The sequence below is a fragment of the Ixodes scapularis genome, unplaced genomic scaffold, assembly GCF_016920785.2.
Source record: "Ixodes scapularis isolate PalLabHiFi unplaced genomic scaffold, ASM1692078v2 PGA_scaffold9__187_contigs__length_104089568, whole genome shotgun sequence".
In the NCBI taxonomy this organism is placed as follows: domain Eukaryota; kingdom Metazoa; phylum Arthropoda; class Arachnida; order Ixodida; family Ixodidae; genus Ixodes; species Ixodes scapularis.
In genome coordinates, this window is record NW_024609884.1 from 94732260 (window position 1) to 94745837 (window position 13578).

General features: G+C 47.7%; 1 protein-coding gene across 1 annotated transcript in view; it reads right to left on the reverse strand.

Annotated features, from left to right (window-relative positions):
- Positions 1-3994: 3994 nt before the first annotated feature.
- LOC8035248 (ionotropic receptor 25a) overlaps positions 3995-13578 on the reverse strand; it is a 77141-nt gene continuing 67557 nt past the window's right edge. The window contains exons 13-16 of the mRNA XM_042287467.1: positions 11499-11698; positions 9446-9578; positions 6959-7086; positions 3995-4140 (exon numbers count right to left, since the gene is read on the reverse strand). Coding sequence (XP_042143401.1) covers positions 3995-4140; positions 6959-7086; positions 9446-9578; positions 11499-11698 — 607 coding nt within the window. The remainder of the gene's footprint in view (positions 4141-6958; positions 7087-9445; positions 9579-11498; positions 11699-13578) is intronic.

Here is a 13578-nt window from a genome sequence, read left to right on the forward strand (position 1 = left end):
TGACGTCACTGATGACGTCACCGGCATCCGCATCGTCATCATCATCACTGATGGCGTCATCAGTGACGCTACTGATGACGTCATCGGTATCGTCACGTGGCCCCAGGTCACGTGACCCCCCGACGTCACGTGACGCCCCAAGGTCACGTGACTCCCACAAGGTCACGTGACCCACAAGGTCACGTGACCCCCAAGGTCACGTGACCCCCCGCCCCCCGAGGTCACTTGACCCACCCCCCAGTACCCTTCCCTCCTCCTCCTCAAGAGCTGCGCTCTAATTCGGCGTTACAGGGAGTTGTAAACGGCTTTCATTTTTTGAGTTCTATATAAAACATAACAGCATCACTTGTGACGAGCGACTGCGTCCGACACGCTCGATTCTGACACCATCCAATCCACGACCGGCTTGAAGGAAACAGACATTCTTCAAACTCCACAGCTCTCTACTACACAAGAAATAACACCGGAACGACAAAGGAACGAAAGGAAACCAGCAGGTCCCCAAAACCAGGTTAGCTATTCATGCGGGAAAAGACCACTTGAAACAAAGGGTCGTACGTTCATTTGAGGTGCGGGGCCAAGCGGGAAGGGGGTCTTCTTCGTTTGTTCTGAGCAGAGACATCACCACCCAAGGCTCGAGATAGATTCACCTGATTCACACGCGAAGACATGAAAAACAGCAGAGCGCGCGTTCCTTCTTCTCGCGGTCTTGGGAAGGCGCATGATTCACCACCGCCGTCGATGTACCGCTGCTTCTTTGGTTTCCGCTTCATGCCCTGCTACATACCAAGCAGGAAATACGTAATCGTCGTAGTCTCATCTTTGCGGTACAACTTCACCATCTTCGCGCGGTTCCTCCAGTGTGGCGAAACGATCGCGATCCAGCGTCAACAACGTGAATTAAGCCTAAACTCGTACTGGACGTTGCCACGTGCTCCGAGCGACTCCTAGATCTTGGCGAGAATGGCCGCGAGCTGCAGACGCCAAGAAATCTCGCACCTGATGCTCCAAGAGAAAAACGAGAAAACGTCCGCCTCTAGTATATAGATAAATGTAAACACCTCCTGGGTTTTCCGCCACTGCCGAAATCGCTTCGGCAGCAGCGCTTTTGTTTGCAAGTGTAAACGCACCATTAGGCTTGAATCACAGGGTGCGATTCTGGTTGCGGCTTCTGAGTTGCGACATCGCTCGGGTGGCAAAAATCCGTAATAGAGGCTGCGGGGCTTAATGCCGCAGGTACGAAATCGCAGGATAATCGCATCATGTGAATCTGACTTTATGGCGGGTTTTCACTTGCGGTCTCGCGGGCGGATCCGCTCAGGTGGAAAGTAAATTTTGGAGCCGGTTGGCGCCAACCTGCAATGCTGTTTGGTTTGGCGCCATCTGGCGACTAAAGCAAAAAATATTGGGTACCCCTTGGAGTGGCGGCTGCATTGTTCAAACGTGAGCTTTCTCTCTGGTGGCGCCGCTTAGCCTAGTGTCTGAAGTAAGAAATACTGGGTATCCCAGGAAGCTGTGTTCGCGTAACGTGCCAGTAGAGCGGAAGCTACGGCCCTGGCGGGCCAATCGGAACGTGACTGCCTATCACCGGAGCGCGCCTCAACTCCGGAGAGGTATCGGGCTTTTCGCAGCGTCATGCTCCAATATGTGCGCGTTGCGCTCGTATACGTCGCGCATTTCGAAGCCTTCGGCACGCAATGTGGGGCTTATCGTTCACCCTTTGCCAAGTTACAATGAGGCAAGGTATAGCCGTGTGCTCTCACCCTGCTGGCGCCGCCTGGCCATTGCCGGCTGAGTCGTCGCTGGGAGAAAATCTGGATTGGTTCGGGACCCATATCCGCATTTTCCGCCAGCGACGATTCGAATTTGCCACCCGGCTCCAAAATCCACTTTCCGCCCTGCGCGTATCCGCCCGCTCACCAGCAAGCGCAAACGCGCCATTAGTCGTTGATTTTTCGTTTAGCTCGTGACTATTCAGACGTGCTACTAATTTTAAAACAACGATATCCTTTGTTTCACCGTATGTCTGGAAGCAGTGGACGCTATGAGCTGATGGTACCTATCAGACATGATTGGTTGAGCGATAATAAAATACGCACAGAGACACGAGGAACACCGTGTTGGTGAGCTTTCCGCGCTGTATGATGACGTCAGCTGCGTCCGAACTTCAGGTGAAACGAAGTATACTTAGTCTAAGCTCGTGAATCCTAAGCTGAGAGTGCTGTTCGAGCTACGCGCTTGCCAGAGCAATCACTTCCCCCCCTCTCCCCCTTTCATCACCTGACCTCGCTCTCTGCGCCTGCGTATGGACGGAAAGTGATCACGGGGCGAGAGATTGGCGTATGATTGGTCCCACGATCGCGGAGCTTCCACTGCACTGTCAGCTTAGGGGTGAACGGAGTATATGTGTAAATGGGCTGGATTTCTTCAGAAGTGTCAGGTTCCAGTGTGACGAAAGTAGGCAATGTAGAAGCATACAAAGAAAAGGCATTCCTGGTCACAATCAATCATACGTACTCATAATTATAGTCGGTGATTGCTTAAGAGTTCAGGTGAAGCTCCTCAAACCGCCTTCTACTTTTATAGAGCGAACGCTGGAGAGGAGGTCGCCTTCTCTCTAGCGTTCGGTCGGATAGAGAGGAAAGAGGTGGGAAGAGCTTCCTCTGAACTCTAAACCGGTCAACGACTACAGGTGTAATTAATAGTTAGAGTTAGATTATTTGACTCCGCTAGTTTAGCTGTAATTAATAATAGAGCTAGATTATTTAACACCACTAGTTTATTTTTGATCACTAATTCCACCCGTGGCACTTGTAGCGATCATGCGTTAAGGGTACCATTGCACAGAGTACCTTTAAAAAATAACAAATTATATTCTTCATTGATAGTACAGTCATGTGCCGGTATCATGTATTTTCACAAAATGAGACTCGATGCAACGGGAAGAGCACCGCTGACTTCCATCAGCAACACGCCCGAAACTTGCGCGTTGATTGTATATTCTCTTTTTGTATACAAAACTTCCGAACCTTTTCAATCTTGAGGAAACCTATTTCATCCAACGACTTTCAAATAGCGTTGAGCACTGTCACACGTTTATTTCAAAAAAATATCTCCACGGCCAGGTCCCAGGGGTACATCAGCGTGCCATTGTTTTTCTGAAAATTTACACAGCAGTGGAACTTCCTTTACGTATTATTCGTGTTTTTCAAAGCATCTACAGTCTGCGAGGAGCTGCTCGGCCACAGCGAGTGAATCGGGTGCGGTGCACACCCCAGAACGGATTTTTGTTTCGGCTAAACAACACGCACGGCTGGTGAATGTGCAAAAAGGCAGGGTCCGTCCACTCTAACAAAATACACACAGAGGACCTTCCATTTATGTTTGTTAGCAGTGCAAGCAATTCCTCCATTTTAGCAGCCACTCGATATATATATATATATATATATATATATATATATATATATATTATAAAATGACGGTTTATTTGTTTGGATCACTGAATATTTGCGGAGCTTAGAAACTTCCTAGCTTCGACTCACTGCCTTCAAGTATCGAGCCGGCATCAATACTTCCCTCGCTTTCAGGGAGAAGAAAGTCGAGGGAAGGAAAAGGAGCTAAAACTTTGGTCGAACGGTTGTGACTACACTCTTTTTCTGTGAGGATGTGAAGTACAGTCGTGTGCAGGTCCTCTTACCCTGCCGTTTTCACAAAGCTGAAAAACGGTAATATGGCGGAGCATTGCTTTGGTGAAGCACCGCTCTGCCCAACTTGCTCACTTCGACTGACTCATCTGGCGCCAGTGTGGCCGTAACCCCACTAATCGGTCAACTCCGTTTATGCTCCTCGCCGATGCGTTAAGGACATTTCAGTGGTTCTAGAGTAATCTATGGTTTCTCGCGAAAGACGCTGCTCCATAAGGTGTGCTGCATGCTGCTGTGCTCTTCAGGCGCCCCGTTGCGGCATCGTGGTGTTTCTCTTGCTGGTTTGGCCGTCAATGCTTGATGGATTCCTTTCCAGGGTACTCCTTAACTGCCACGACCTTGGCGTTGGGTTTCCGGTTTTTGTAGTAGCAATACTCGATGGCTAGCGTGATGCAAGCCATCACGACGCCAATAAAAATCACGATGAATACGCCGCCTAGGAAAGAAAGAAACAACCGTTATTAGATACATTTGCTATTCGCTATTCCAGACCATGCAAAATGCACCGAGGATAAGTTCTAAACCATAATGTCAAACTGTTCCGAGAGCCTCGCACCAGTTCGCCCTCGTGTACCAATATTGTGGTCTGGAATGAGGGCGTAGAAACACCTATGGCCAGAAATTTGTGACAGTCGTTTCTAGTTCACTTATCTGTCCCCACGTTGCGTATTCGCCTTTAATTTTTACGCCGTGTTGCAAATTCCCGCCAAAGAGTAGTGTGTGCAAGTAAAAAAAAAAAAAATCTGTAACATCGAAGATAAAAAGGGATGATATAATGAGTGCCTTGCGGTAGCAACATAGTGACAAATTTATCATTCTCCCTTTCGATTTTATGGATATACTACTATCAAAGGAAGAATATTCTAAAAAATTTCGCAGAAGTCATCGCATGCATATCTGTAGTATAGTTTATTTGTCTTGGAGTGCGATATAGTTAAGTTCCCTTCAGAGATAACAGTGCTATGAGTGAGTATAGGGTATCAAACACACGCCACTATTAGTGATTGATTGCGTTCAGGACGTATCTTAGGGTGGCTTTTCACCTTATGCACTCCAGGAACATAATTTGCTACGTGTTGATTTATATCCGCTTTCCGCCTGGTGCAGTGTTGTCAACAGTAAAAAGAGCGGACAAATTAAGAACGGAAAATATACGTTTAATAATGCGAACTTGTGCCTACAAGTTAAAGAGAAAAGTGCCACGCATCCTGCGTCGGCGATGGAAGGGTGACTGTTCCGAAGCAGCCCGTTACCGCTACTTTTATACACGCGACACGTTCAGGAATGATCTAAACAAAAACACTCGATGACAGCCGAGAATGGGCTGGGATTTCTTGGAAGAGTACATATTGAATGAAATAAGAATCCGGGCAGAGTGGGATTCGAACCCCACTCCACTGCGTGACAGCCACAATACGTTGCTAACTCCGCCACGCACGCGGCAATATCGTGTATAGCCCAACGCACTGATTTCAAAGAAGCCCGCTTTGCCCGGGTATGGGCATCGCGCGTGCGCACCTCCAGATTCGAATGCTAGGAACCGTCTGTAGACGCGCACTGCCGTCAGCGGCGCCACCGCTGGGGCGTCACGTCCGAGAGTTGAGTTGGTCGATATTCTCCCCTTAAGCTGCCACGCAGCCGACGCTCGGAGCTGATGGGACCAATCAGACAGTTTTTAAGGCGCACCGTCATGATATTCGTCGTGTTTCTGTATGCGTTCTGTCGTCGCCGAACCAATCGTAAACAGGAACGGCTCAGTGACTTGCGCTTTTAACGCTGCTTGACGCGCCGTTCCTGTCAAACTTCTATCAAAAGCTTATTCGATTGAGGATCTTGATATTTTTTAACCCTGGAGAGTGGGAAAACAGCAGGATAGGACAAAGATTCGCGTTGTCCTGTCGTTCTTTCCCCCTTTCTCGAGGGTTAAACATGGCAGTTCTTTAAAAAAAAAAAAAAAAAAAAAATTAAAAAAAAAGAGAAAAAAAGAAAACGAGTGAAAGGTGAATTTTAAAGTATTTTATTTATCCCGTGAATCTGAACATCACGTTCGTTTTCCCCGAAGATGTAATTAAACGCGTGGAAACAGGAAAAACCTCCGACCAGACGTTACGCCATAAATGGATCGTTCGGCCGCCAAGCACGTGTCACTCGTGCGGGCAGTGCGTGCAATTGCAAGCTTGCCAGGTATCTTCCCCGGACTGACACCCGTCGTGACGTCTCTTTCTTACCTTTTTGAAAATAGTGAGAGTGCGCGTGCATTTAGCTTTGATAGGTGCTAAAGATGCGCGAGAGCAGAGATTCCGAAAACTCCTCTTATGACGTAACGCTCTGGGATGGAGGAACTTTAGCGCAACTTTGAAGTTTATTTTCTGCAGCCTCCGTGCACCAAATTAAGGAGAAGAAAAAAAAAAAAATCTCGATATTTGTGATCCTGGAGGCCAAATGAAGACAATTTATGTATTTTTAGTCAAATACGAAACCGCTTCAGCTTCTTTTTCCCAACTCGCCTGAATCCTTGCATTAACTCGGGAACCTGCAGTTTACAAGTCATCATCTTGGAATTTCGGCACAAGAATAGCGGCAAGAATAGCGGTATATATTAGAATAGAGTAGTATCATGGCAAATTGTTCAAAGCGTAACGTTTTGGTGTTATGGCCATGTTCGTATATTAAATACATGGGCTTCTATGGGAGCGCTGCCGTAGCCATCGAAGAGATGGCACAAGCATGATACAATGTCACAAATTTCTGGGGATGTGCTTGGAGAGGTGCAGGTCTCTGCTTTCCGCAGTGTTCGCGCGTTGGACGCGCTCGCCTGGCAAAGTGGCGAACGTCCCGGACGGTGCACATTAGATGCGGAGACGTTGAAATTGTGTATTGAGGGCGAGTTAGGTGTTTGAATAAAATTACTACGCCGCGGCGAGAGTGCGGCTCATTGGTTGCGTTCTGTTATGCTCATGTTTTGAGTCTATCTGTTTTTGCCCACTGACTGGGGGCTGAAGCTACGAGCCGTCCGCCCCAAATCCCGGGTTCCTAAGGCCACTGTGGCGGGGAATCGGTGCTCGTAGCTTTGGTTCTCAGGTGAAGCAAAATTGTGTTTCTCGGTAGACAGACAAAACCCTTCACAAAAAAAAAAAGGAATCTTTTAGTGTGTAACATGAGTAATACGTGAGAAGACGTGGGGCTGAGTAGCGGAAATATGCTGGCTAAAGCAGCACTCTTATAGGAATTGGAAAAGGAGCGCGTTCACGTACCGATGTTTCTGATGCTGATGCCATCGCTCTGGCGTTCGCTGTCATCGCAGGTCACCCTCGCTGGGTTCTTGTTCCACCACGTCTCTTTAAGGCCCTCCAGACGACGTTGGTTCAGTAACTTGAGGATTCTGATTAGGAGAGCTTGTTTAGTAGCACTTTTCTTGTCGCTCTGTTTAACGAACTTTGAGATGAAAGCTCGACGTGGGCGAAAGAGAGAAAATGACCATCAAAATGTTTCCTCTGCTGAATGCACAAGTTTGGCTCGTAAACTTGTAAAAACCACAATGAAACTGTTCTAGAGTTTCCCGTTATGTGGGTTATCACAGTGGATATTTGTATGCAGGCTACAAAAGGAGAGGGGGGCAGATGCATTGGTTTGTATCAGGGTAAAAAAAAAAAAAAAGATAATGGTTTAAGTTCGTCTTCACCAAAAATGTGAAGGGGGTCGAGCTTAGTGAGAGGAACTTGAACGGAAAAGACTTCTCTCGGAAGCCTAAAGCGCGATCCAAACCAACGCTTCTTTTTGCGCCTGTAGGTCGTGCGGCTGCGGATGTGACGCATTTCCTGACGTTTTTGCTGTTTCCGGGCGCGCTTTCTGAGTCAGAACCGTGCGCTTTGGTTTGGACGGGCCAGCTTCGGGCGAGCGCGCACGCACGCAACAGACTGGCCGGCCAGGCCAGTCTGTCGCAGCCAGAAGGCGGCGAGAGAGAGAGAGAGAGAGATCGCATTGTTATGTTGGAAGAGAATAAAAGTGGGGGGAGGAGATGGATGCGCACCGGGCGCTTTTGTCACTTGCTCTGAGAAGGCGGCGAAGAAACGCGGAGCCGGAACTAGCTTGCCCTCCACCGATCGGCCGGGACACAGGAGCGCCCTAGACGTCACCGCGCGTTTTTGTGCGCGTTGAGAAAGAAGTTGAAATTATCCAACTTTTTTGCGCGCGCCCGGAAGGAGCGAAGAAGTGGCGCGACGTCACGAAAATACGTCACATCCGCAGCCGCACGACCTACAGGCGCAAAAAGAAGCGTTGGTTTGGATCGCGCTTAGAGTAGCAACCGCTGCGCTGAGGCGGGAGACTTCTTTTCATGTATGTTCCCGCTAAGTGAACGGAGAGCCAATCAAGGGGAACCAAATATCAGAGCAGTCTCCCTCCACCGACCTATGAATTATTCTTCTTTTTTGAACCGATCAGTCGAGTCTAGAGTAATTTCCCCACGGCCTCGCCAACGCTGCCAAAGGGTTTAACTCTCTGAAGCAAGTAAGGAGGACACACAAAGAGCACCGTGGTCCCACGGAAAATCACCTCCTCGGTTCTGAACATAACGTGGGGCTCGCTAGATTCCCCTTTGTAGGTAGGAGGTTCGTCCCTCCACGTATGCTTCGGGATATCCTCAAGTTGATTGCGACGAAGAGGCACCTCATACATTGTAGTCCGGCTCACCTGGATCCGACTGGTACTGGCTATAAGCGACCTTTCAGCCTACCTCAAATCAGCAGTGCATGTAAGCAGGAATTTTTTTTTTTAATTGTGTTCGTGAGAATATATATATTATTTTATTACTTAGTTCTAATAACCTGAACTGTCGATAAACAGGGTTCGTGCGTGTTCATTTTCCCAGATCACTCGCATAGCCAATTTTGAGTTTTAGTATTGCGTATACGAGCGCACGCAAGCACTGTGTTCCGCATTGCGTATTCCGTACTGCGGATGCTGAAAGACCTAACAGCGGTCTTGGATTGACTCATGGCGACGACACGCATGCGCAGCGTGGAGTACGTGATGCTAACGCAAACGCACATCGCCTCCGTGTTCTATACGCAATACTACAACTCTCTCTAGTTATTGCTATCAACGAAAGAGAGATAGTATATAGAATGACGGAACAAAATCAGCGAAGAGTCTGTTGCAGGAAGTGTCCGTGCAGAATTCTGGGCATATTAAACGTCAACCTCACTGGTGCAGCGTAATTCCTAGTCTTTACACGTCAATGAAAACTGAGTTGGTGTTTCTGTCGTTTGAAGTGTGATCAATGAGTCTACGGTATTTGTTTGCTTGTTAGTAAAAAGGTTCCCTATGTCTTGTCATTCTTTAAGCTCCTTCCGGGGAACATCTCTTTGTACTATACTTCGTTTCAGCTGTAATCCAGGCGCAGTCGATGCTACGAGCAGTGGGAACAATAAAGCAGCGTCAAAAACGCAAGTCACCGGGCCTTTTCTGTTCAAGATTGGCTCAGCGATGATACAACCCGTACGGAAACATGACAAACACGATGACGGTGCTCTTTTGAAGCTGTCTAATTGTTCTCCCTTCAGCTTGTAGCGTCGGCTACTTCTGGACGTAAGATGAAAAGAAGAACAGCAGATTCTACTGAATTTTGTTGGAACGCAGACGTACGAATTTCACTGCGAAGCGCTGCGTGCTATTATTGAGTCAATGCAGTAAATATTCACTATTTTTGGGTACAGATCATGGACGCAGAGTATACGTACGCGCTGGACAGTTGGTCCTTGAGGGGCGAGTTCTGCTGAACTGCGAGGGCTAGCGGCTTCCGGCTGAACTCGCTGCCCACCGACACGAGGTCGCAGTTGGTCATTGTGGCATACTTCACCTGGGTTGAGTCCGCTACAAGCACAATGAAGTTTCAGAAATAAGTGCCCGAAGATAATAATTTTGCCCTCGGTCTTTGATCTACCTTTTTAAACAGTTATCTCCTTATGTCATACAATCAGTCAATCATTAGACGCCGGACGAGATGGTGATTCTTTCATAGCGGCAGGCGGCCAATGAGATAGAGGCCGTTAAGAAGGCCGAAGACCGAATCAAGAAGCGTGAACATACTGAGCCATGCCTTATGGTGACATGCTCAACCAAAAGCGATGCTGTGGTCGACCGACCACGATTGGCCAAGTGTAGTAATCATTCTGCCTTTACCTACGCATATAAGATCAATGCCAGACTGACATCTTTGAGAATGCGATGACTCCAGGCTTCCACCGTGCTTTTTATACACACCACCAACAACTGATACTCCTGGTCGTGACGTCACGGGTAAGAACCTTAGGAGGGCGCCACCGAGACATCTCACCACTAGGTTGCTGTGTCTTTGCGCGGACTACATTCCCTTCTAATTTCTTAGACTGAAGTCTATCTTTACATATGAACATACAAGATTTGGCTACTAAATAATGCGACTCATCTTAAAGAAACACACACAATTGTAATGTCTTCTTCTATGTACTCCCCTCCCCTGTCTTTGCACCGCTCCATGCGAATATTTCATTGCTGGCATCAATAGAGTAAAACCTTGTTCCTTTCAACCCAGACTTGTTTTGGGGGAATAGGAAAAAGTCCGATGGCGCCAGGTCAGGTGACTATGGCGGATGCTATGCTGCGCCAGGAACGACACGACTGACGAGGCTTTGTGTGTTGCGCGTTTTCTTGATGAAGGATCCATGATTGTTCCTACAGATTTCAGGCCATATCATTTCTGGCTCAGCATAGCATCACTGTGTTAGAGCATTCGGCGTACTCACCCAACCTGGCCCCATCTGACTTTTTGCTATTCGCCAAGATGAAGCCTGGTTTGTTAGGAACGAGGTTTGACTATGTTGTGAAGACAAAAGCGACGCGAGCACACCAAGGGCTTGATGACCTACATCACTACTTTCAGCAATGAAAGATTCGCATGGAGCGGTCTAGGGACAGGGGAGCACATAGAAGGAAAAAACCCTACAATTGTGTAATGGTTCATTTTTTTTTAAAGATGAGTCTTGTTATTCAATACCTAAATCACGCATTGTTAAATTGAAGTGGGGTGCGCATTCCAATATGAGGATTTTTAAACTTCTTGGAGTATGTAGATCAAGTTAGGGCCATTACAAGATAAACTTAAAAATCTATTTAGTGCACCTTTATGAACAAAGTGCGTGGCCAACCAATATAATTTTTTGGTCCTTTTACACTTTGTTCAGAATTGTCTCAATGAATTGATGCAGTAATATCCTAGACCACCCTCTGATACCGCGGGACCGTGCCCTTCGATTCTTAAAAATCCCCTAAAAAGAAAACAAAAATGTTTTTTTTTTTTTTTTTTTTTTTTAACAGAGTCTGGGTTGGACACGCGTGACAAAAAGTAAATTTGACGCGGAAAAATATTTTGAGAGCAATATTGACGGTGAGAGGTTTATTTGAAATTCTGCGCGCGAAGTCCATGACGTCACGGGTCATTCCGGAATGACCATCTCGGGCATTCGCTCTTCCCACCTCAATGTGAAGACGGAGCCGATCCACCTCTCGTCCACGCACCCGAAATGCCGAGAGAAAACAAGTGGAAAGGAGGGGACTGCCGACTAAATCGTGTCTCGCGCCGTTAATACTGTTCTAAAAAAATGTTTTTTTTTTTTTTTCGCGTAAAATTAATTTTTTTTTCCCACGCGTGTCCCCCCAGACTTAATATTTCTTTTTTTTTTTCTTTCAGGGACCTTTTAGGTGAACCATCTGAGCAACACTTACTTTTGCGTCCCAACGGTATCAGTGACTTACCGATGAAGGCGAAACCCTCCTGAGAGCCTTTGGATGCCTTGACTCTCCTGACCCCTTCGTCGAATTCCTCAGGCATCATGGCTTCTTTCATGGTCCACCAGATCTTGGTGTATTTGTCGCTAACCGGGTAGTCCCAGACGGCCAGTTTGGCCCGGTCCTCGTCGCTCAGAGTGTCATCCAGCGACATGTTCTTCCAGATGCTGAAATGAAAGGCCACTTAACAGGTCAGGACTCCTCGCCTGTTTGTTGCGTACATTCTAAAATAATGGCCGGGCGTCTGCTTTAATATATAGCACCGGAAGAGCTAATTATTGCGACTCACAGAGGGAGCTTAGGTAAGGACAAGGTGCGATGAGCGATAACACGAACTCAACTCTCCTACGTCACGCCGCGGTGGTGGCGCGCAGGACGCACTTCCGGTCTGGGGCGGTGGGCAGAAGTCGCCGTGCCAGACATGCATTCCTGTGTTCCCTTGGAAGAAACGAGACAAAAAACCTGTCTTCTCGTCAAAATGCTGCAATGGGGGCTGTACCAAGAGAGTCTGGAAAGGTTTGAAGATCAGTTTTCATGTGTTTCTGCCCCCTCCGTTTGTCCGAGAACGTGGATAGTAGCCGTGAAAAGGGCAAACCAGACGCTGTCGAACTACGATTGCGTGTGAGGGCAGCACTTTGTGGTCGCCAGATGTATTTGCTTTGTTCCAACATGAACGAGAGAAAACCACCAAGTTGTCCGGACCACCCACGGGTTCAGTGCGTCTTCAAATTCACACGGCCGCCTGATCGTTCGAACTTTCGTCTGCTCTTTCAAACTTGTCTGCTTTTTGTCGTCTGCTCGTTCAAACAAAAGCGGCCCGTAGACCAAAGTTTGACTCGGTGATTGCAATAAAAAGTAATTGCAGGCCTCAAAAGACTTAAGTAGGCTCGGTGTAAACAGTAGATACAAGATGTTGATCATTGGTACCGGTGACCACAACCGACTTGTTACGCTTGGTCTGTTCCCGCTTCCGATTTTCAGTATCGACGTCGATCATCGCCGCTACCTTCTAGACTTCTGCAGCACGAGCGACGTCGCAACCGAAAATAGCTAGAAGAATCTCATCATGGTTTTGGCATCCATTCTGCGGCGTTCATGCAAATGAATCACCGCACGTCAAATCATTTACGGAAAGTTTAGCGGCGTAACGAGCCTTGATAATTTCGCTCAGGCGATTAAAGTGGTAAGAAATTGCGATGAGGACGTAGAATTGACAATCCCAACGCGAAAAAGGGTATGCGGACTCACACAGACGCCGACAACGTGACATTCGAATGGTTTGTTGACGCGGGACGCGGTGCTTCTTTCCCTTACTCCATTGCGCATGCGTTCGAACTGTCGTCTGCTCTTTCAAACTTGGCTGCTTTTTGTCGTCAGCTCGTTCAAACGACAGCGGCTCGTAAACCAAACGCTGACCCGGTAATTGCGATAAGAACAAAGCGCAGGCCTCAAAACACTTTTGAAGGATGGTTGGGGTAAGTATAGGCTAAGTGTAAACAGATACTAGAAGATGTTGATCATTGTTATCAGTGGCCATCACCGACTTGCAATGCCCGATTCTACTTGCGGTTTTCAGTATCGACGTCCACCATCTCAGCTACGGTCCACGATTTTGCAGTCCGAGCGATGTCGCGACTGAAAATAGCGAGCAGACTCTCATCGTGGGAGTCCGGCTTTAGCGCTAATTCTGCGGCGTCCACGTGAAATGAATCGCCGCACGTCACATTATTCACGCAAAGTTTTGCCTCGTTAGTTTTGCTGAAGCCGCTCAAGTAGTCAGATATTGTTAGGAGGACGTAGAATCAACAATTCCAACGCGAAAAAGAGCACGGGGACTCCCTCCGACGCCGACAACAACGCAATTCGATGATTTGTTTATGGGCGACGGCAGGCTTCTTGCCCACCATCCACCGCGCATGCGCGGCGCTGGTGGCGTCCGCTAGGGGCGCTCCGGTTTGTTTGTAAACAGGAGTTGGTGTATAAATAATGGGGCGAATATATGATAAAAATATGTTAATAGACGGCTTAAACTACTTGGAACTCTACT